The sequence below is a fragment of the Ictidomys tridecemlineatus genome, chromosome 3, assembly GCF_052094955.1.
Source record: "Ictidomys tridecemlineatus isolate mIctTri1 chromosome 3, mIctTri1.hap1, whole genome shotgun sequence".
In the NCBI taxonomy this organism is placed as follows: Eukaryota; Metazoa; Chordata; class Mammalia; order Rodentia; family Sciuridae; genus Ictidomys; species Ictidomys tridecemlineatus.
The window spans coordinates 1,555,202-1,575,406 of NC_135479.1; the positions used below are offsets into that span (position 1 = coordinate 1,555,202).

The 20,205-nt window shown below is 56.4% G+C and overlaps 1 protein-coding gene and 2 long non-coding RNA genes across 11 annotated transcripts in view; 2 read left to right on the forward strand and 1 right to left on the reverse strand.

The window, feature by feature from the left end:
• Nucleotides 1-2,299: 2,299 nt before the first annotated feature.
• LOC144375931 (uncharacterized) lies at nt 2,300-3,472 on the reverse strand. The gene is made up of 2 exons (XR_013435794.1): nt 3,206-3,472; nt 2,300-2,686 (listed from the first exon to the last, which is right to left on the reverse strand). It is a non-coding gene; the product is annotated as an uncharacterized LOC144375931 (long non-coding RNA).
• A 77-nt stretch (nt 3,473-3,549) lies between these two features.
• LOC144375930 (uncharacterized) lies at nt 3,550-14,961 on the forward strand. 4 transcript variants are annotated; one of them, XR_013435791.1, is made up of 3 exons: nt 3,550-3,865; nt 7,829-8,036; nt 9,289-14,961. It is a non-coding gene; the product is annotated as an uncharacterized LOC144375930 (long non-coding RNA). The 4 variants fall into 4 exon arrangements; XR_013435793.1 differs by lacking the exon at nt 3,550-3,865 and having other exon boundaries at nt 4,990-8,036; nt 9,289-13,540; nt 14,061-14,961; XR_013435792.1 differs by lacking the exon at nt 3,550-3,865 and having other exon boundaries at nt 4,990-8,036; nt 9,289-9,930; nt 10,071-14,961.
• Nucleotides 14,962-18,008: 3,047 nt separating this feature from the next.
• Nucleotides 18,009-20,205, forward strand: part of Slc38a10 (solute carrier family 38 member 10) — a 41,040-nt gene continuing 38,843 nt past the window's right edge. For 5 of the 6 annotated variants that reach the window (XM_078041451.1, XM_078041452.1, XM_078041453.1 and 2 more), the window contains exon 1: nt 18,009-18,316. In XM_078041451.1, the coding sequence (XP_077897577.1) occupies nt 18,218-18,316 (99 nt within the window). In that variant the 5' untranslated portion in view covers nt 18,009-18,217. The remainder of the gene's footprint in view (nt 18,317-20,205) is intronic. The other variant, XM_078041455.1, reaches the window with a different exon arrangement.

Consider the following 20,205-nt stretch of genomic DNA (forward strand, 5'->3'; position numbering starts at 1 on the left):
GAGCCAAGCCCCCGGGGCGGCCCAGCCATCAGGGCCTCTCCCGGGCTTGGCTTCCCCAGGGGCTGCCCGGGCAGCAGGAGCCCAGCCCCACGCAGGGCGGGTGCTCAGTGCAGGTGAGACCCCTGGGTGGAGGGGGAGCTGCCCCCGCGGGCGGCCACTCTCGCTGCCCATCTATCCCCCTGACAGGTCAATTTTCTCTCGTGTTTTACAGGAGCTTTCAGGGCAGGAAAAGTGATCGGGCAGCTGATTTATGTCCTCACCTGGTCTTTGTTCACCAGCCTTTGCTCCAGCCCCCCACACTGCTGCAGGGCCAGAGGACATCTCCTGAGGGGGGTCCCACTCTCACACCTCCTCCAGCAACCGCTGACCACCAGAACTCGGGCTGGCCCCGCTGAGATGGGGACATCCTTGAAGGCATCATCCCCGTGTTTTCTATGAAGGGTGCCCAGGCTGGTGGGGGTGCCCAGGCTGGTGGGGGTGCCCAGGCTGGTGGGGGTGCCCAGGCAGGTGGGGGTCCCTGGCTGGTGGGGGTGCCTAGGCTGGTGGGGGTCCCTGGCTGGTGGGCTTGCTCAGGCAGGTGGGGGTGCCCAGGCAGGTGGGGGTGCCCAGGCTGGTGGGGGTGCCCAGGCTGGTGGGGGTGCCCAGGCTGGTGGGGGTCCCTGGCTGGTGGGGGTGCCCAGGCTGGTGGGGGTCCCTGGCTGGTGGGGGTGCCCAGGCTGGTGGGGGTCCCTGGCTGGTGGGGTTGCTCAGGCAGGTGGGGGTGCCCAGGCTGGTGGGGGTGCCCAGGCTGGTGGGGGTGCCCAGGCTTGTGGGGGTCCCTGGCTGGTGGGGGTGCCCAGGCTGGTGGGGGTCCCTGGCTGGTGGGGGTGCCCAGGCTGGTGGGGGTGCCCAGGCTGGTGGGGGTGCCCAGGCTTGTGGGGGTCCCTGGCTGGTGGGGGTGCCCAGGCTGGTGGGGGTCCCTGGCTGCAAAGGCCCCACCTGAGGCTGAGGCCCGGGCCCAGGAACCAGCCTCGCCTGAGGGGCAGCTGTCCCCGAGGAGGGAACTGATTGCCCAGGACGACTTTTCTTTTTGAGCTCAGAGTTCTTGTCTGATGTTGCGCCAAGTCCTTTTATTACCTCTGCGGACAGGGGTGGGGGGGCCACGGGGAGACACCTGCACCCCCTTTCGCCCGCAGGATGGAGTGGCTAGAGGCCTTAGCCTCCACTTCCTGGGGCTACCTCCCGAGAGAGGACCCTCCTCTTTGTAGCTGGTGGCTCTAAGCTTTTGGGGAGTGGCAAAGAGCATGTTCAGAAAACTTCCCGCAGACCATCCTGGTGCGACAGCTGGGCTCCGCACAGCCCCAGCTCTGTCCCTCTTCTGCCAGGTGCTGTCCCCAACCCCTTTCAGGATTCTGGGAACCTGGGCTTTGGTCCCCTGGACCTCCCCCAGCAGGCGGTGGGCGCTGTCACAGACTCAGGTGCTAACCAGGGCCATACTGCAGCCACCAGACAGGTGACACTCACTGCAGCCCCCTTTCCCTGGAGCCTTGGCTCCCGCTGGAGCAAATGTGCCACAGCCCAGGGGCTGGGAGCCACCCTGAGAGAGGCCGAGTCCTGGCCCCCAGCAAGGATCCCCGCAACGTGGGGCCACGTGGGGAAGTCTGCCTGCCAGGAGAGACCCCACTCTGGGGCACTGGGCTCTGCCCTGGAGCCTGGCAGGAGCCACAACCTGATCTTGGCTGGAGGAGTACCCCCTCAGCTCTGTAGCCCCTGCTGCCCAGAAGCTGGGCTCTGCTCTCCTGCAGCCAGGATGCAGTGTGACCCAGACCTTGGCTGGCAGACACCAGGTCCCTGGGTGAGGGGTTGGCAGAGTCCTGGTGGTGTGGCTCTGGGAGCACTGGCCAGGCTGTGCCACCAAAAGATGGCTGATGCTCTGCCCCTTCAGAAGGTCCTTTTCCTGAGCTCCACCTTCAGCTGCTTCTCAGCTCGAGAAATAAGGGTCTTTCTTTTTTTTTTTTTTGGTGCCAGGATTGAACTCGGGGGCACTCGACCCCTGAGCCACATCCCCAGCCCTGTTTCATATTGTATTTAGAGACAGGGTCTCTCCGAGTTGCTTAGCGCCTCCCTCTTGCTGAGGCTGGCTCTGAACTCAGCCCCTGGAGCCGCTGGGATGACAGGCGGCTACCCTCTTCTAATCTCAACCTTTTCATGTCCTCGCTTTCTTCTTTCTCTCAAGGAGCTGGGGGTGGGACCCTGGGACCCCAGGCGCTTGCATGCTAGGCAAGTTCTCTACCAGTGAACGACGCCCCAGGACCCAATCTCAGGGATTGTTTTATTCTTTATTTTTTAATTTATTTTTTGGTACTGGGACTGAACCCAGGGACACTTAACCACTGAGTCACCGCCCCAGCCCACTCCTTAACTTTTTTGAGACAGGGACTCCCTAAACTACTGCGGCTGGCTTTGAATTTGTGATCCTCCTGCCTCAGCTTCCCAAGCTGCTGGATCACAGGCGTGGGCCACCTCGCCCAACCCACTTTTTATTTTTGTGGTGATGCTGGCAATTGAACCCAGGGCCCTGTGCAGGCTTCAATCTTTTTGATGAAGAGAGCAGGATTGCTTTCTGTTGTCAAAGACTGGCTGGAAGCTGTGGTTGATGTAAGTTCCAGCAGAATGAAGTTGACAGGGTTGAAACTCAGGGTTCTCCCTAGAAAAGACTTCAGTCATGATCACACCCACCAATTCACCCATTTATCTATCCCTCCATCCTTCCACCCACCAACCCCTCTATTCACCTGTGCCTCCATCCACCTGTCTACATAACATCTGTGCACGCATCCACCCACCCATACATACATCTACATAGTTGCACACTTACCCACCAACACACCCATCTGCATGCTATCCACCGACTGCCCCCTTCCATCCACCCATCTATCCATCCATTCCTTCATTTATTCACCTACCTATCCATCACCCACTTACCTATCCATCCTGCTCTCTAGCCATGCATCCATCCACCCATCCACACACCCATCCATCCTCTCTTCCATAATTCTACCTCTCCATACACTCATCCATTCTTTATTCCCCCTCCTGTCCATTCACTCACCTGTTCACTCACCCATTCACCTACCCGTCCGTTCCCCTTTCTGTCCACCACCTCCCTACCACCTGCCCACCTTCTTTTTGGAGTACTGACACGTTCTGTCCTGAGCTCACTGACCTCCTGTCTGTCACGGTGGAAGAGACAGATGTCCTATAACTGCCAGAGCTCTGGGCACCTGGGCAGGGCACCTGTGACCCAGGGGGGGGGGACGAGCCGTCCAGGGAGTCTTCCAGGAGGTGTTTAGAGAGGGATAAGAGTGAAGAGCCCGTTAAGTGGAGGGTCAGGTTAGGGTTAGAGGGAAGCAGGGCCTGGTTTCTTCAAGGTGCCGGGCTCCAGAGGGCCAGAGGACAGTGCTGGGCCTGGAGCCTGGCAGGAACTGGGCGGGGCAGTGGGCGGCAGCTGGAGCTCACTCCTGGGTGGCAAGAAGGGAGGGGGGTGGTGGGGCTCCTTGTGGGGCTGTTGCTGCTTCACCAGGGCAGGAGGGTTGGGAGGAGGTTTGTGATGAAGAGGGCAGGGCCACCAGTGTGGCACCCCTAATCCTGGGCCCTAAGGGAGCTTCCCAGCCCTGCACGTGTCCCTCCATGACTCTGCCTTCTCCCAGCCGCTCTCCTCACCCCTGAGCCGTATCTGACATTTGTAGGTCGACTCTTGGCCAAGAAACAAGTCTGGCTTCCTGGGTGGTGCCCATTACAGTTGCAGAAGGTGCAGACTGAGAAAGTGCCCTTGGCGTGAATGCTGCTGTGGAATTCTTATCAGATTCATCTCTGCACTTGCTTTGTAAGAGGGGTCTGGGGGGTGCTGGAGCAGGCCCTTCAGAGCTGCCATGCGCCTCATAGGGTCCCTCGAGGCCACGTCTGCCTGCAGAGTCCTCAGTGCCTGGACTTCAGGGACCAGCTGCAAGGTGGTCACCATGCGAGGTTGGGTCATCGAGGGCCCCAGGGGCCACCCTTCCTGTTGGAAATGGAAATTGCCCTGATGGAAGCACAGAGGCCGGCAGGTGCCCTGTGTCCCTTCCTGGGTCAGCCGACTGACCACCTGCCCCCTGCCCTGGGGTGAGAGGGAAGGAGGGGAGGAGAGGGCAGCCCCAGGCTCCTTTCGTGTCCTGCTGTCCTCACTGGGAAGCAGGGAAGAGCAGCTCTGTGCAATGCACACACATGGAGGAGCCAAGTAAAAACAGTCGGCTCTGGGAGGGGGTGGCCGGGGGCTAGCGGAGCACACCCTCGGTCCCATCAGAGACAAAGAAGCAAAGGAGTCGGTTCCTCTGGTGCAGTTCATGCACCGCGTTGGTAAGGAGGACACTGTGCTTACGCTGACTGCAAAATGCTGGTGGGTGTTGTCCCAGGTTTGGCCCCTGTTTGCGTTCTGAGCGGGCGTTGTACAACACAGAGATGAACAGCGAAAGCCATGCTGATCATTTAAATGTTTCTTTCTTTCTTTCTTTTTTTTTTTTTGTGGTGCTGGAGACGGAAACCACACCCTCGTGCATGCTGGGCAAGTGCTCTGCCACTGAGCTGCCCCCAGCCCTTCTTTATTTTATAATGATGTATTTGGCCAATAAAAAGAACCGTGGAGCCGTCCTGGTGGTGGACGCCTGTTACCACCGCAACTCAGGAGGCTGATGCAGGATTGCAAGTTCAAGGCCAGCCTCAGTAACTTACGAAGCCCTGTCTCAAATTTTAAAAAAGTAGGGGCTGGGGATGTGGCTCAAGCGGTAGCGTGCTCGCCTAGGATGCGTGCGGCCCGGGTTCGATCCTCAGCACCACATACCAACAAAGATGTTGTGTCCGCCGAGAACTAAGAAAAAATAAATAAATGTTAAAATTCTCTCTCTCTCTCTCTGTCCCCCCCCACCTCTCACTCTCTCTTTAAAAAAAAAAAAAAAAAAAAAAAAAAAAAAAATTTTAAAAAAGTAAATAAGAGGCGGTGGGGAGCTGGGGAAGCGGCTCAGTGGTAGAGCAGCCCTGGGTTCAACCCCCAATACAAAAAACAAAACAGGCAAGTGGAGAGACGTGGAAAGAAGGGAAAAGCTTTAGACTTAGACACTTTTGATGGCATTTTTTTCTGCCTTTAGAACAAGGCACCCCAAATTCTCATCTTGCACTGGCCCCACAGACAACACAGCAGGCCCGGCAGGTGGCCGAGCAGACTCCTCCTTCCCGGGGGTTTGCAGTGCGGAGCTAGGAAAGCCAGGCCTGGCACCTCTTGGGAATCGCCTCTTGGGGCAACTCCCACACATGGCCTTGAAATGGCCAGTTTAGGACTCTGTCAGTTGAGAGTAACCTTATGGCTCGGTTCCCAGGGCCAGAAGTCCCTTTCAAGACCTCCTGCTGGGGGCAGCTCCTGAGGCTCTGTCCTTCCCCACAGGCCTTCCCACCTTTCCTCGGCCTCTGCTGCTGCTGAGCACAGGACATTGTCTGTGGGGCCACAGGGAAGGAAGAGAAGTGGGCCTGGCACTGGGGCTGGACAAAGAGGCGGACAAGGGCAGGATGATCTCTGACTCCTAAGCCTCTCCCTGCCCAGCATGGAGGCAGAGAAGGCCCTCTCTCTGGGACAGCACCCCAGCGGGCAGCATCAAGGGCAGCAGGCCTGGGGGCTCACACTGGGGAGGCGGCAGAGCCTGGGCCCAGGGCCGCCCTGGCCTGGCCTCTGGGATGAAGGCAGTTGGCACCCGCGCTCCCCAGCCTTTGGCTGCAACCTTCCTGCTCCCCAGGCCTGTCTGTCTTCTTCGGAGTGAAAGCCTACGCAACCGTGGCCTGCGGGTGTGACCTGGAGGTCCTGGCCCGGCCTGGTCCTAGAACCAGCCTCTCTTGCCCACTGGGCACCCACCGCCTCAGCCTTCTCTCCCTGCCGGCTCCACTCTGCCCCCGGGGAGAACCTGCCTGCCTCCCTCCCCTGCTCACTGCCCCATCACTCCTCAGCTGTCAGGGGCCTTCATCACCAGGCGGCATCTGATCTGCCTGGGCCTCTGCACAGCTGGGAAGGCTCTCTGGAGCCCAGGCATGCTGCATACCTGCATATCTCCCTGGGGCCACTGTCCTGCCCAGCTGCAGGGTAGCCAAGGGCACAGGGACGGGGTGGGGGGGCTGCAGCTGCTGGAAGGAGGATCTGGACACAGCCCAACTGTGCCCCAGGACTCCCAGCTGTGTCCCTTTGATTCTCTACCCCCTCCCCATTGTAGCTTATCCCACAGCCTCACAGAGGGAAAACAGGGATTTCTGTCTCCAGGATCCAGGCCCTTGAAGGAGCTGAGTTCTAATCAGCAAAGAGGCCCAAGAATCCCCATGCAAGGCAGGGCTCTCTGAGGTCCAGTCACTTCTGACCTTGTGGGTCACAGTCTTTCCTGGAGTTAAGCCCCACTTGGGTGCACCTTTTTGGGGAGACTGGTAACATTCCTCCTGATCTGCTGCTGGGAGTAGCCAGCCCTAGAGTGGTCTCCCTGTCTTTAGTATCAGCAACTCCAGTGGCTGCCTGCGGAGGACACCCACACCACAGGCTTCCTGAGCAAGGCCAGGGTGTGGGCAAGTGAGGGGTTGGGGGCATTGCTGCCTCTCCCTTCCGCAGTAAGAAATTGAAAGTCTTTGGGGTGTCTCATGCTGGCCAGCCGGGGTGCACATATCCTACCCTCTACCCTCTGCCTGTGATGTGGCCTGAGCAGCCTGAGGTCTCAGCTGTCGTCCTGGGTGAGGCCTTGTGCTCCCCTCACTGGCCTTCCTGGACACAGGATCCCTGGACAGGGCAGGGCAAGCTGAGTGTGTGCTGGTCTCAGCCTGGATCTGCCCAAGGCTGAGGCTGGGCAGAAGGTGGCCATGGTGCTGCCTGGCCCAGAGAAGACTGAGGCCTGTACCCTACAGAGACCCTGTGCCCCTTGGTGGTCAGTGCCAGCCTGGGTGGGGTCAGCTGGGCTCTGGTGCGAGGACACCAGGAGAAGGAAATGAGATGGAGAACGTGCTCAGAAATGACCGCTTCTGTTCTTGTGCCTCCATGACCTGCCTCCTGCCCAAACATGTAGGGTGACCACGAGTGAATTTCCCAGGGGCCTGCAGGGGAACCTGCCAGAGCCCGGGAGAGGCCTGTGCGAGCTGGCTGGCCGCTGTGTGTGCGTCTCCTTGTATGCCCTCCACCTGTGTCCAGGCACAGAAATTTGAGAAAAGGGACAAAATGATGGAGGAGAGCAGGTTCTCATCTTGTGGAACTCTCGACTGGAGGCTCATGGGAAGTCCCTCCAGGTGGCCGACATGATAACCTGCAGCTCTTATCTGAGCAGCAGACATCTGTGAAGGTCATACTGTCTGGCCAGCCCCCCTCCCCGTGCTGCTGTCTGGGGCCAGGTGGGGCCCACCACCCTCAGACCCCACCCTGGAGGGCCTGGGGACACACATTTGCTGCGGGACCACTGCACCCCCCTGGGCCCGGCAAGGGCTCACATCCTGAGACCTGGGCAAAGGGAGCCCTGGCGAGGGGCCCAGCTGCCCTTTCTCTTGGAGGTCTGCAGAGGGCTGGCCCCAAGGCACCAGTTTAGCACGCAGGGGCTCAGCAGTGTGTTCAGTGTGTCCTAAAGCCCTGGCCTCCACAGGGCAGTGTAGGATGGACACTGCTGAAGGGCCAACCCTAAGTGTGGGGGTTAGGTGGAAGTGGCCCAGTGGTGTTGAAGTCACAGTGACCTGTGACCTGCTCAACACCTGGCCATACCCTTAGGAGTTTTGTGGCCTTAAGTGCATGACTTCGGTTTCCCCTGTGTAGAACGGAGACGGTCATGGCTGGGGGTCATCGCTGGCTGCCTCTGTCAGGAACCCAAAGCAACAGTGACTTGAAAACCGAGGTCTGCTCTGGTGGTGGGGTGCGGGGGCCCAGGCCGAAGCGGGTGCCTCCGTCCTCAAGCCCAAGCTTCCTTTCGGCCGTGCAGTGCCTCAGAGCTTCCGCCGCAGGGGGAGAGACACATGATGAGCAGGTGAGGGGGCAGACAGCAGGGGGAGGGGGACGTGCCCGGGAAGACCTCGGCCAGGGCAGTGCGGGAGGGGGGTCAGCGCTGCCCTTCTCCACAGATGGAGAGGCAAGGGTGGCAGGGCAGGAGGGCTGGGAAGCTGTGCTCCGTGGAGGCCACAGCCAGTCCCCAGGCCTGGGGAGGGACCTTCCGGAAGGAGTATGGCTGCAGCAGAACAACAGGTGAAGGTGCCGGGAAGGTGAGGGCAGACTGTGCTGCAAGGGCCTGGGCTGAGGAAGGCCATGAGCTGCCCCTCTGGCTGCTGCGTGCTGGCAAGACCGGGGCCCAGCAGGACAGCACTACAGCAATACAGTCTGGGAGAGAAGCCATTGTCCTGGTTAGCTTCCATCACCATACAAGAGACCTGAGTTGGTCAACTTTAAAGGAGGAAGGTTTTTACTGGCTCATGGATTTGGAGTGGCGGTCCAGGGTCCCTTGGCCCTATTGTTTTGCAGTAACCCAGAATGTCCTGGTAGGGAGTCCATGGGAGAGGACACCGGTTCATCTGGTAGTGGCAGGGAGAGGAAGAGGAGGAGGGGACTCGCATCCCAGTGTTCCCTTCAAGACCACACCCCCAACACCTAACCTCCTCCCACAGGCCCCTGCCTAAAGGTCTCACTCTCTCCCAGAGCACAGGCTGGTGGCCAAGCCTTCCACACTGGGGCCTTTGGGGGACACTTAAAATCCAGGCTCCAGCAGCAATGATGACCCAGGGTGGGGCAGAGACATGAGGGATGTTCAGAATCACAGGCATCTGAACATGGACTCACCAGCATTTCCTGACAGATCGGATAAAGGGTGGGACTGGGAAGAAGTCCAGGATGGTTTGATAGAAGCAGCCTTTGCACCTGCATTTCAGGCAGCAGGAATGAGGAAAGTGGGGAGGTAAAATGGCTCTCCGGCTGTCCACCCAAGCCCCTCGCTCACGTTGGTCGGGTCTCAGTCACATAGCCTGCCTACCCTCTGCCTGGCTGCCCTGCTCTCCTCCCACCCTTTGGTGAAGCCCGGGGCAGTCACTGGGTCTCTCTACAGATGCTCACCTGATCCTCCTAGAAAGACCCTGCCCTGTCTTGAGATCAGCCTGCCCCTGTGCTTCTCGGCATCTCAGAGACCCCAAGAGCAACCAAACAAAGCACCAGTGTCCTGGAGCTTGTCTCAGTGAGGGACCCCAGATTGGCTGGCCAACAACCAACACAAGCTCATTCTCTTCTGGTTCCAGGGCCAGGAGTCCAACAACGAGGTCAGCAGGGCCATGCTGTCTCCTGTCTCTTGAGAGGGGTCCTTCCTGACCTGCCCATCTTCTGATGACCTTGATGTTCCCCGGTGTGTGGCTGTCTCACTCCAGTCTCTGTGCTGTCACATGGTTTCTTCTCACTGGATTCAGGGCCCACTGGACATCCAGGATGCTCTCACCTCCAGATCCTCACCTTAATTACATGGGCAGATGAGGTGCATTCTGGGGCTCCATGTAGACCTATGTTTGGGGGGGCCACTGTTGACCCACTATATAAGGGAATCCCCAAGCACTGTTACCTGCCTGACAAACCCCTTCGTAGCACTCAGAACCCCTCACATCTGAGTTTGCTCATCTCCCCGCCTGCTCCTGAGGGCGTGAGCTCCAGGAGAAGGCCTGGCCTGGCTTCCTGCCCCTTCTGGCCTCATGCCAGGGCCCAGTGCACCCCTGTGCCCATGCAGCTCACCAGTTTCCTGAGCGCCTGGCTCCCAGGGATACTCGCCCTTCCTCAGTGCACAGCCCTGGTCCTGGCTGGAGCTATGGAGACCTGTGACTCCTGCAGAAGTGTGGCTGGCCCTTGTCCAGCAGCTCCACAATGAGGCTGGAACAGGAGAGACTGGGGACATGGTGAGGATGCTGCTTGCCTGCCCTGCGACAAGGGCCAGGAGCAGGGTGGGCCACAGGCAGAGGGCCCAGAGATGGTACGATTGCACAGTGGCAGCAGCGTTCTCAGAACTGGGGAGCAGCCGGACTCTCTCCATCCTCAGGGACAATGAGGCCAGCAAAGGTGAGGTGCCTACCTGCAAGTCTCCCCAAGAACGGGACTGAGCCTGCAGCTCCTGGATGCCAGTGGCCATCCAGCAAAGCAGGCAGGAAGGAGCCCAGAGGAGCCGGTGGGCGTCTGGTGGGCTTCTCCGCCTGTGGCACCTGCGGGAGGGAGGCTGCATCTTGCACAGCGTGCATCTCGCACAGCGTGCTTCCTGTGGCTCCCAGGGGCAGGGCTGCTCTGATGCTGTGAACTTGGCTCCGGGTGAGTGTGCAGTTGGGTTGGCCTCAGGGGTGGCGGGGTGGTCAGGGCACCCAGAGCCAAGGCCGGCAGTGTGAGAAAGGCATGAGGACTCGCGGTGGGGCTGGGTGCTGAGCGAGGCTGTGGCAGGTGCAGAGCTGTGGGTGGCCTGCATGTGAGCCGTGGCATGGTCCTGGGACCTGCGTGCGCCAGCACACGCGGGGCGAGGGTCCTGGGGTTGCTAGCACAAAGTGCTACGGACAGCGGGGAGCGGGGCTTGACACAACAGAAGGCATCTCAGGGCTCCGCGGGCCAGATGTCCAGTCCAGGTGGCTTCTCCTGCGCTGTGAGGCAGTAGGAGTTTGCTCTCTGCCTTCATCTGCCCGTGGCTCAGCCCCATGTGAATGTCTCCAAATCTCCCCTTCTGATGAGGACCCGCCCTACTCCATAAGGACCTCAGCCTGACCAATGACATCTGTAGAGGTCACGTTCTGAGGGACCAGGGCTGGGACTCTGGGGGGAAGGTAACCCTTGCATGTAGGGGCAGGTGTCCTGGGAGTTTCTTAGCAGGGCCTGCCCTGGCGCGCTGCAGCCTTCCTGGGCAGGTATCTAGGGGTGGGCCCTGGGGCCTCAGGGGCAGGGGAGCCTGCTCAGACTTGGCCACTTACTAGTGGCCATTTCTCACTTCCTTGTGGAAAATTCCCTTTGGTCTTTCCATCCTGGGTCGCCTCAGTGAGATTCCTGGGGATGGCAGAATGGTCCCCAAGAACAGGACCGAGCCTGGGCTCCTGGACCCCAGCTGAAGGGTGGAGGTGTGGTGGGGTCTTCCCACCTCTGGGAAAGGTGGAGGGTAAGCTGGGGCTGGGAAGGGCTTCCTGGGTGCCCTTCTTAGGTCCTAGACCCACAAAGAGGGATCCCCAACTCCTCCCTTGGCCCGTCTGGTCTCCCCTAGGGCTGGTGTCTCCCTGCCTCTGCACACAGCCCTGCCTTGGGCCGTCTTGAGGGAGGTGGGGAGGGCTGGTGGAGGCTGCCTGGCCTCCTGGGAAGACTGGGGGAAGCTGTCTGGCCTAGGATGGGCTGGGAGGAGGCAGGCCTGGCCTCTTGGGAGGACTGTTAGAGGATGGCCTCCCAGGGCTCCTGCCTCCTCTGTCTCCCTGAACCCTAGGGGTGGGCGTGCTGGAGGGCTGGCCTCCCATGTGTTTTGGCAGTGCCACCACCAGCAGTTTTTCCAACTGAGGGTCTCGTGGCCCCTGGCTGTAGCGAGAGGCCTCTAGAGGTAGGACACCCAGCAGAGAAGGTGTCCAGGCCCCTAGGCCCTGCTGACCCCTAGCGAGTCTTCCAGGCCTGCTCCACCCAGGTGCCTCCTCTCTTGTCAGGATGGCAGCATGCAGGTGTCCACCTGCCCAGCACCCCCTGGTCCTCAGACCCCCAGCCCTCCTCCCAGAAGGAGAGACACCAGGGGCATTAAGCCTCAACTCCCAGCTTGGGCTCCCCACACCTGGCCCACCTGGCTGCCCCCACCCCACCCAGCCCCAACTCTGCTCCCTGTCCCTTCCTCATGCTTCATCCTAAAGCATCTAGACAGGGCAGGGCCAAGGACTGGCTAAGCCAGGTCCTTGTCCTCCTTGGTTTGGGGGAAGTCCTGACAGAGAAGGAGGAGACCCACCCCGCTGGCCACACTGGGGGCGGCCTGAGCTAGCTCCTTCTCCCTTTCCCAAAAGGGCCAATGAATTGAACTGACAGGAGCCCTTCAAACCACACAAGGGGTGGGAACAGGGCAGCTGGGTCGGACCCCTCATCCCTCATGCCCCTACTCAGAACACGCAGGCCAGGGCCAGTGTGGGGACTGCACCCTGAGACTCCCTGAGCCTGTCTGTCCCCAGGCTGCCCCTGGGATGTGGCCCTTGGCATTGGTCCTGGTTGGTCCCAAGACCCTCTATGTGGGAGGAGTGGACTGACTCAGCACCCAGGGACTGGCCCCAGCAGCTTCCCGTCCAGCCATAGCCTCCAGGGCTGCCGATGCTAGATTAGATCCATTCTTGCCTGCTGGGCCTGCGGCAAGCTTTATGGCTCTGGGTTTATAGAAAGAGTGGGAAGCAAGGCCGGCTGGACAGAGGCCACCAGGCCTGGGACCCCCATCCCTTCAGATGTCACCCTGTGTTGGGTGGCCTCAGAGTTCTGCTGGAGCACAGAAGACTGGAAGGGAAGGGTTCCTAGAGGAAGGGGCGGGGCCTGAGGGGGGGGCTCTTGACCCCTCCTTGCTGGGGATGAAACCCAGGCCCAGCACAAGGCTCCAGGACCCCACAGTACCAGCCCACAGTCCATCCTGGCCTCTAAGTATGGCTCCAGCTTGAATTTGGAGACAGATGGAGGTGGAGGTCAGCCCACGGGAGGGCCGCTCTCACTGGACTTCACAGAAAGCCTCAAGGTCTCAGCTGTCCAAGTGACCTGGCCCAGGCCTGTCCACCGCTGATGCTCCTGGAGCGCCGGTCTCCTCTCCCAGGCATTCTTCCTGGACGTGGGCCATGGCCCTGTGTGGACTTAACGGCAGGCCAGCCTCTGTGTTTCTTTGGTGGGACACTTGAAAAGCCACAGTCACTCTGGGGACTGCACTCTTGTGAGTGGGTCGAGGATGGAGGCGTGTGAGTGGAGAAGGGCCCCGGCATGTCCTCGCCCTACTCTTCCTTAAACTGTGTCTTCAGCATTTAGGCAGAGAAGGGCCCGGGGAGTGACTGCAATGCGGGAGGGGTGTCTTGCGGATGGGGCCATACAGGGCAGATCTCAGAGGGAGGCGGTGAGTACCTCATTGTGGAAGTCACGAACATGGGTGGGGAGAAGGCTGGCCAGACAGACCTGAGGCCTGGGCCTCCCAGGTGCTTGGAGGGGTTGGTGTGAACTGTGTCTTTCAGTGCAGGTGGCTGACCCAGGAAGGAATGGAGACAGGGATGTATGGTGCGGTCACCCAGCGCACTGGGGCACACACACATCTTTTCTAGCTGTTATCTACAGACGGAACCTGGGAGCAGAAGTTTGGCAAAGGCTGCAGACACATAACGCCCAAGTCTGGCCTCCAACTCCGGCCTCCAACTCCATCCTTCACTGAGGGGAATCAGAGATCAGGGAGACCAGGCTGATTCCAGCCAGGAGGACCCAGAAAGCAAGGAGGTGCTCAAAGAATGGAGGGATGGAAGAACACAGGAACCACAGAGGGGTTCTGCAACCCAAATCTGGGTAATTCCAGCATCAAAACAGTGTTAGTTGTTTCACATGCATGAGGCCTGGGTTTGATGCCCAGCACTGAGGAAAAAAAGTCAGCACAAATTATAACCCATTGAATAAAATAGGAACCATGAATCTATACTGATATAGTTATATTAATTAATTAAAAGCTTGGTAAGAAACAAGATATGTCATTTCAAAGTACCTCCCCAGAAACCACTCATTAATTCTAGAAGAGAAAGAGGTAGATTTGCAGGGAGAGACCCCATCAGCGATGGGATGTGCAGAAGTCGTGCGTCACCAGATGGGACGGTGAAACAGCACCACCTCATAACCCACATCTCATCCTGGGGGGGTTGGCAGAATCATGGCCCCCTAAAGACGTGCACCCCTTAATCTTGGAGCCTGTATGTGACCTCATGTGGCAAAAGGGAACTGTGTAGGTGTGATTAAGGCCACAGACCTTGAGATAGGAGATTATCCCAGATAATCTGATGGACCCATCTAATCACATGAATCCTTAAAATCGAAGGGCTTTCTCCTGCTGGGTGGGAGATGCAGCACGAAGGGACCTGACTCTCCTCCCTGCGTCCCTGGCTTTGAAGATGGAGGAAGTGGGCTGTGAGCCAGGGAGGGCAGCAGCCCTGGAAAGGGCTGGCAAGAAGCGGGCTTTGGCCCGGCAATCAAGGATGCAAGTCCTGCCACTCACCAACACGCAGACCCACCCTGGAGCCTCCAGATAGGAAGGTGGCCCGCTGGTAGCCTGAACTCCGTCCAGCGAGGTCTGTGCTGGACTCCTAACCCCCAGAGCTAAGAAATAAAAAGTGGGCATCAAGCAACTGGATTTGTGGTAATCTGTTACACCAGCAATGAAAAATTAGTGGAGACATCAGACAAACCCCAATTAAGGACCACGGGGTTGCTTATCTAGAACATAGAAATAATGCCTCAAAATTCATAAGGATGAACAGCTAAAAAGAAAAATGGAGAGCTGGAGTTATGGCTCAGTGGTAGAGCCCTTTCCTAGCACATGTGAAGCACTGGGTTCAATCCTCAGCGCCACATAAAAATAAATAAATGAACCAGGCACGGTGGCACACGCCTGTAATCCCAGTGGCTTGGGAGGCTGAGACTGGAGGATCACAAGTTCAAAGCCAGCCTTAGCAATGGCAAGGTGCTAAGCAACTCAGTGAGTTGCTTTCACAGAAGAAATGTGAACAGAAAACAAAAATATGAATAGATGATTAACCTCATTTGTAATTAGGGAAGAGAAATTAAAGCCTCAGTGAGACTACATTTTATTTACCAGATTGGCCAAGCTGATGATATCAAATGTTGGGGACAACATAGAGCAGAGCGTCCACAATCCACAGCCTTCAGGCCAACTGGGCCAACTGCTGTTTTGTAAATAAAGTTTTATTGGAGCAGACACACCCACTTGTTGTGTATTGTTCAGGACTGCTTTAGTGCTGAAGTGGCAGAACTTAACAGTTTTAATAGAAACAGCGAGGTCAAGGAAGCAGGAAATACTCACCAACTGACACTTAACAGGAAGTTTGCCAGCCTCCAATGCAAACCAGGAAGGACTCTTACAGCTGCTTTCAAGAGCAATTTGGCAATTACTAGTAAAGATATACATGGGTTTGAATCTGCAATCCACCTTCTAGGTATTTACCCTGGAGAACTTCTAACATGTAGACACTGAGGTGACAAGCACAACAATACTCAGTACATCACTGTTTATAATGGCAAACAACTGAAAACAACTCAGTGCCCTTGGCAGGAGAATGGATTTATATTCTGGGCTACTTAAACAATGGCATCCATAGAGCAGAAAGAATGACTTACCCCCACCACACTGTGGTGATGGTGATGGTGAGTCTTATAAACAACGTTGAATGAGATAGTTGCAGAATGTATACAATATGATTCCATTTAGTATACAAGTAAAAAAATGCAAAAATGCTTGATCCCAATATACTATTGAGTTAATTAGGCTATAGCTTTGGCTTCATGAAACAGAATCCAAAATAACAGCAGCTTAAACCAGACAGTCTTTCTACCTTATGGAGCAGTCCAGAGACAGTAGCCTGCACAGGTATGATGGCTCTGCCCCACGGTGTCCAGGAACCCAGGCTCCACCTAGCTCCACTCCTGCCGTGGTCTCAACCTGGCCCCCATGGTCTGTGGTCCAAACAGCACATGAAAGAAGGGACAAATTCCTCCTTCTGAGGATTGACCTAGGAGTTGCAGCTGTCATTTTTGCTCACTTCCTGTTGGCTGGAACTTAGTCACATGGTCGCCCTTACTTGCAAGAGAGGCTGGGGACTGTTTTCCTCATTCTAGGCAGCCACATGTGCAGGCCAAATCCCTATTAAATTGGAATAAATAACAATAAAGACACAAGCAATAATCTTCCCCATAATTGTTCAGTAGTATATCCGTATGTGGTAAACTTTAAAGAAAAGTAATGATAAAATCTGGATAATGATGATTCCAGAGTGTTAGGGAAAAGGGAACTGGGGAGGAACTCAAAGGGAACATTTGAGTTCCTAGTGACCCCGCTCTTAAGCTCTTAAAGCTGAAGTCCCCACAGGTATTATTATTCATTACAACCTGTGTTAAGTTTCACATCTTGGGGCTGGGGTTGTGGCTCAGTGGTAGAGTGCTCGCCTAGCATGTGTGAGGCCCTGGATTCGATCCTCAGCACCATATAAAAATAAATAAATAAAGATATTGTGTCCAACTAAAAAATAATAGATACTAAAAAAAGTTTCACATCCTGAACATGAAATTTCATAAAAATTACATAATTAATCAAAAGTAGTTTATATACTGTATGATATTTGCATAAAATAAATGAGTGCAGGCATTTATTATTTTGATTTTGTACTCAGTTACTCTTAATCCTGTCATCTCCTCCTCTTCTCTTGAAGGTGGGACAGGGCATTACTTAGTGGCTGCACTGCCTGGTGCCTGAAGAGCCTCTCATTTAAGACACAAGACCCTGCATTTGCCTGCAGACGTGGCCAAGAGCTTCCCCAGCAACCTGCAATTCTCATGTGCAATTTCAGCTCAGAGGACTGGTGGGCATCACCAGATATCAGGATTTATTATGTGTCAGGGCCCTCCTTTCTTCTCTCACCTCCCCAACATCCATTTCTATAGGAAGAATTTTCATTTGTCCAAGCCCCAGCCTAGAGGCCACCCGCTCTGGAAGCTCTCCCAGATTTCTCTGGTCATAGTCTTTCCATCTCTTCCTCTCACATTTCCTTTGCTCCTTTTCATATTAGGCGGTTAGATTCCTCCCACTACTGCAGGGGCCATTCTGCAGACTCCACGTCCTGCTTCTGTCTTAGCTAAGTCTCCTCCTGCCTGTAGCGGAGTGGACCAACTCCTCGGTGCTGAAGTGGCACCCCTTTCTCCAGAGAAAAGTCTTAACTGGGCATTTCTGAAAATTTCTCCAGAAATCTTCACCATGGCTGATTTTAGGATTGTCAACAAGAGTCTCTGCAAAAGAGTTTAATGTAGATAAACTTCCTTTTTTCGTGTTGCCCTGTTTTACTTGGCTACTGGCTGAGAAGAACTCAGCACTCCAGGTGCTGGACACCCTCTTACTAGTTTTTCACAACCGTATGTATCTAGTATAGTAGTTTGTACAAATGTGCAAACTAGGCCTCTGGCCTTGAGCTGGGCTTCACAGAGATGTCTACATTTCTAGGATAAGAGAAGTTACCAATTGGGCTCCATGGTAACAGCTGGTAGGGCGAGGAAAGAGAGGGGAGAAGAAGCTCTCCCCTTCTCAGGTGTTGTCCTTGAAGGGCTACCTTGCCCAGAATAGTAAAAGAAAAAGATGCTTTTATGTGAACTTCTGGAGACTGTAAACTTCTGAGCCCCTCCCCTTATATGCTGGGTATAAAACTCTGAAACTCCCTGAACTCGGGGTTCAGGTTATTGATTGATTACAGCAAAAGCTGTGCCCTCTGAACCTGGCTGCAGCCAAATAAAAGGGTTTCCTGCTCTCTTCCGTGCCTCACCTCATCTGTCCCTACAACAGTGCCTGGGCATCTCATTTGTAAAATGCAGGGCTATTTCTCCGAACAAGATTCGCACTACCCTAAAATCAGTCCTAAGGGCTAAGGGCTGACGATGAACGCTAGAAACCCCGCTCCTCTTCGCAGGGCGCAGCGACCCCCTTTCTCTCCAGCCCTAATTGCCCTTCGGCATGAAGCTCCCAGGGGAGGAACCCCTGGCCCTCCAGCCCCATTAGTATCGGAGGAGGAGCCGACCTGGTTAGCGCCGGCTAAGTACCAGGAAGGAACCGGGCTAGCGCGCCGGCACCGCCCCTCCCGGGTACGCTTGCCTCTCATTGGCGCACACCACCCCGAGGCCCGCCCCATCGTACAAGCCCCGCCCCATCCCTCTGAACTTCCGGGACCGCCTCTCACTGGCTCGGGTCCCCCCGTGCCCCGCCTTCGCTACCGTCACTTCCGGGCAGGGAGTGCGCGGAAGGCGGAAGTGTGTGTGCTGGGGCCGGCGTAGCGGGCTGAGGTGTAGCTCCAGAGCCGCTGGCTCTTCCGGGTCGGCGCCGCGGGCCGCGAGAGCGAGCGCAGGACTATGGCTGGGAGGCGGCCGCGCGGCCTGGCGGGGTCTGGAGGCTGACTGCGCGCCCCCGCCCCGACACTCAGGATGACAGCGGCCGGCGCCTCCAACTGGGGGCTGGTCACGAACGTGGTGAACAGCATCGTGGGCGTCAGCGTGCTCACCATGCCCTTCTGCTTTAAGCAGGTGAGCCGGGCCGCCGACGTGCGAGCCGCCCGCAGGCCGCGCCGCGCCCGCTCCGGGCTGCGCCGACGCCAGGGCAAGGCCCCGGCGCGGAGAGGTGGGTGTCACCGCGGAGTGACTGCCACGTGGAGGACAGCGCCGGGTCTGCGTGGCTCCCGCTCGCAGCTTGCGCCGGCGGGCGGGCGGGCGGGCTCCCGGGAGGCCTCGCCCTCCCGGGGCCGTTAACCGTGCGCTGGCCCCGGTCCCGCTGCCGGGAGGTCCTGGCCGCTGGCCACGCCAAAGAGGCAGGCAGTGAACATGCGATGGGGCGCTGAGCGCTTGCCTGGCCTGTGTGCGACACTGGGTTCCCTTCTCAGCGCCACGTATAAATAAGTGAATAAAGTAAAGGTCCAGCAACAACTAAAAAACACATATTAAAAAGAAATGAGGCGGGCATTTTGGAGCCGGAGGTGGTGCCGGTAGTTGTTTTAGGTAAGCACTTCGTGTGCTCTTTTGGATGAAAACATCAAAAAAAAAAGTTGCGATCCAGGAATTTTCCGTCCTGCACACAGAGCTCTGCAGCTTTTTCGTGTGGGTTGTTAGTCTAACATTGTTGGCCAGTGTGGGCGGGAGGACAGAACTGCGATGTCACCAGAGTCCCTGGCTGGGGCATCCCAGTACTGTGTTACCCCAGGGTGCTTCCGGAATTCCTGCCTCTCCCAGTGTCCGCAGCAGAACTGTTGGGGATAGCGGTGGCTGTGAAATGCCTCCGTGGTTGAGACTAGGGCCCAGGTGATTCTTGTGTCCCCAGATTTGGAACACCTGCTGCGTGTTGGGTATTAGGCCGCTGCCAGAGGATGAGGTCAGCAGAGGCCTGCCTGGGAAGAGCTTGGAAGTTTAGCGGGGATCCTCTGTGCTAGCAGAGAATGAGAAACAGTCACACGTGTCCTGAGTGCCAGCCAGGTGCTTCCTCTGGACTCATCATCTTCTTCAGCAGAAGCCAACATGCTACTTGGAGAGGGGTGTGTTTAGTGTTTGGCAGCTCTGTCATTAAAAAACTTGCATTAGTGTTTCTTTTTCTCACTCAGTAATTCCGGCATTTACACACACATGCACACATATAAACATTTTGTTGAGGGCTGGGGATGTGGCTCAAGCGGTGGCGCGCTCGCCTGGCATGTGTGTGGCCCGGGTTCGATCCTCAGCACCACATACCAACAAAGATGTTGTGTCTGCCGAGAACTAAAAAATAAATATTAAAAATTCTCTCTCTATCTCTCTCTCCCTCCTCTCTCACTCTCTCTTTAAAAAAATTTTTTTTGTTGAAGTTTAATGTATAGAAAACTGTATATGCTTCAGGTATACTCAGTGAACTTTTATAAAGTCAGCAAACACAGTGATTCGCTTTGCATTGAAGAATGCCATAGTGCTAGCATCCTTGCCAGTCACTCCTGCCCACTACATAGGCCACCACCTGCCTCTGGTGCAGGAGGTTCCATTGCCTGCTTTCTGCTGACATTAGATGGAGTTGGTGTGTTTATTTCAGGATCTGGTAGTATTCTGTCATATGGAAATAGAGTTTGTCCTACCTTTGCAAGTGTTTATGGTGTTTCCTGTTTGGAGCCCTTAGGAACAGTTACCCAGGCTCTGTTGAGTGTTTGGGTGTGTACCTGGGTAGAACATCAGGGTCACAAGATGTGTGTGTGCAGTTCTAGTGGATGCTGCTGAGAGTTTCCAGGGCACATCGATGTTCTAGTGTTCACTCCTGCCAGCAGGTGTCTGAGGTCCAAGTGTTCCACATTCTGCAGTATTTGATATCCTGTCTCTTTTCCATTTGAGCCATTCTGATGAGAGGGTGGTGACATCACATTGTGTGTGCATTTATTTATTTTTTTGTGGTGCTGACAATTGGA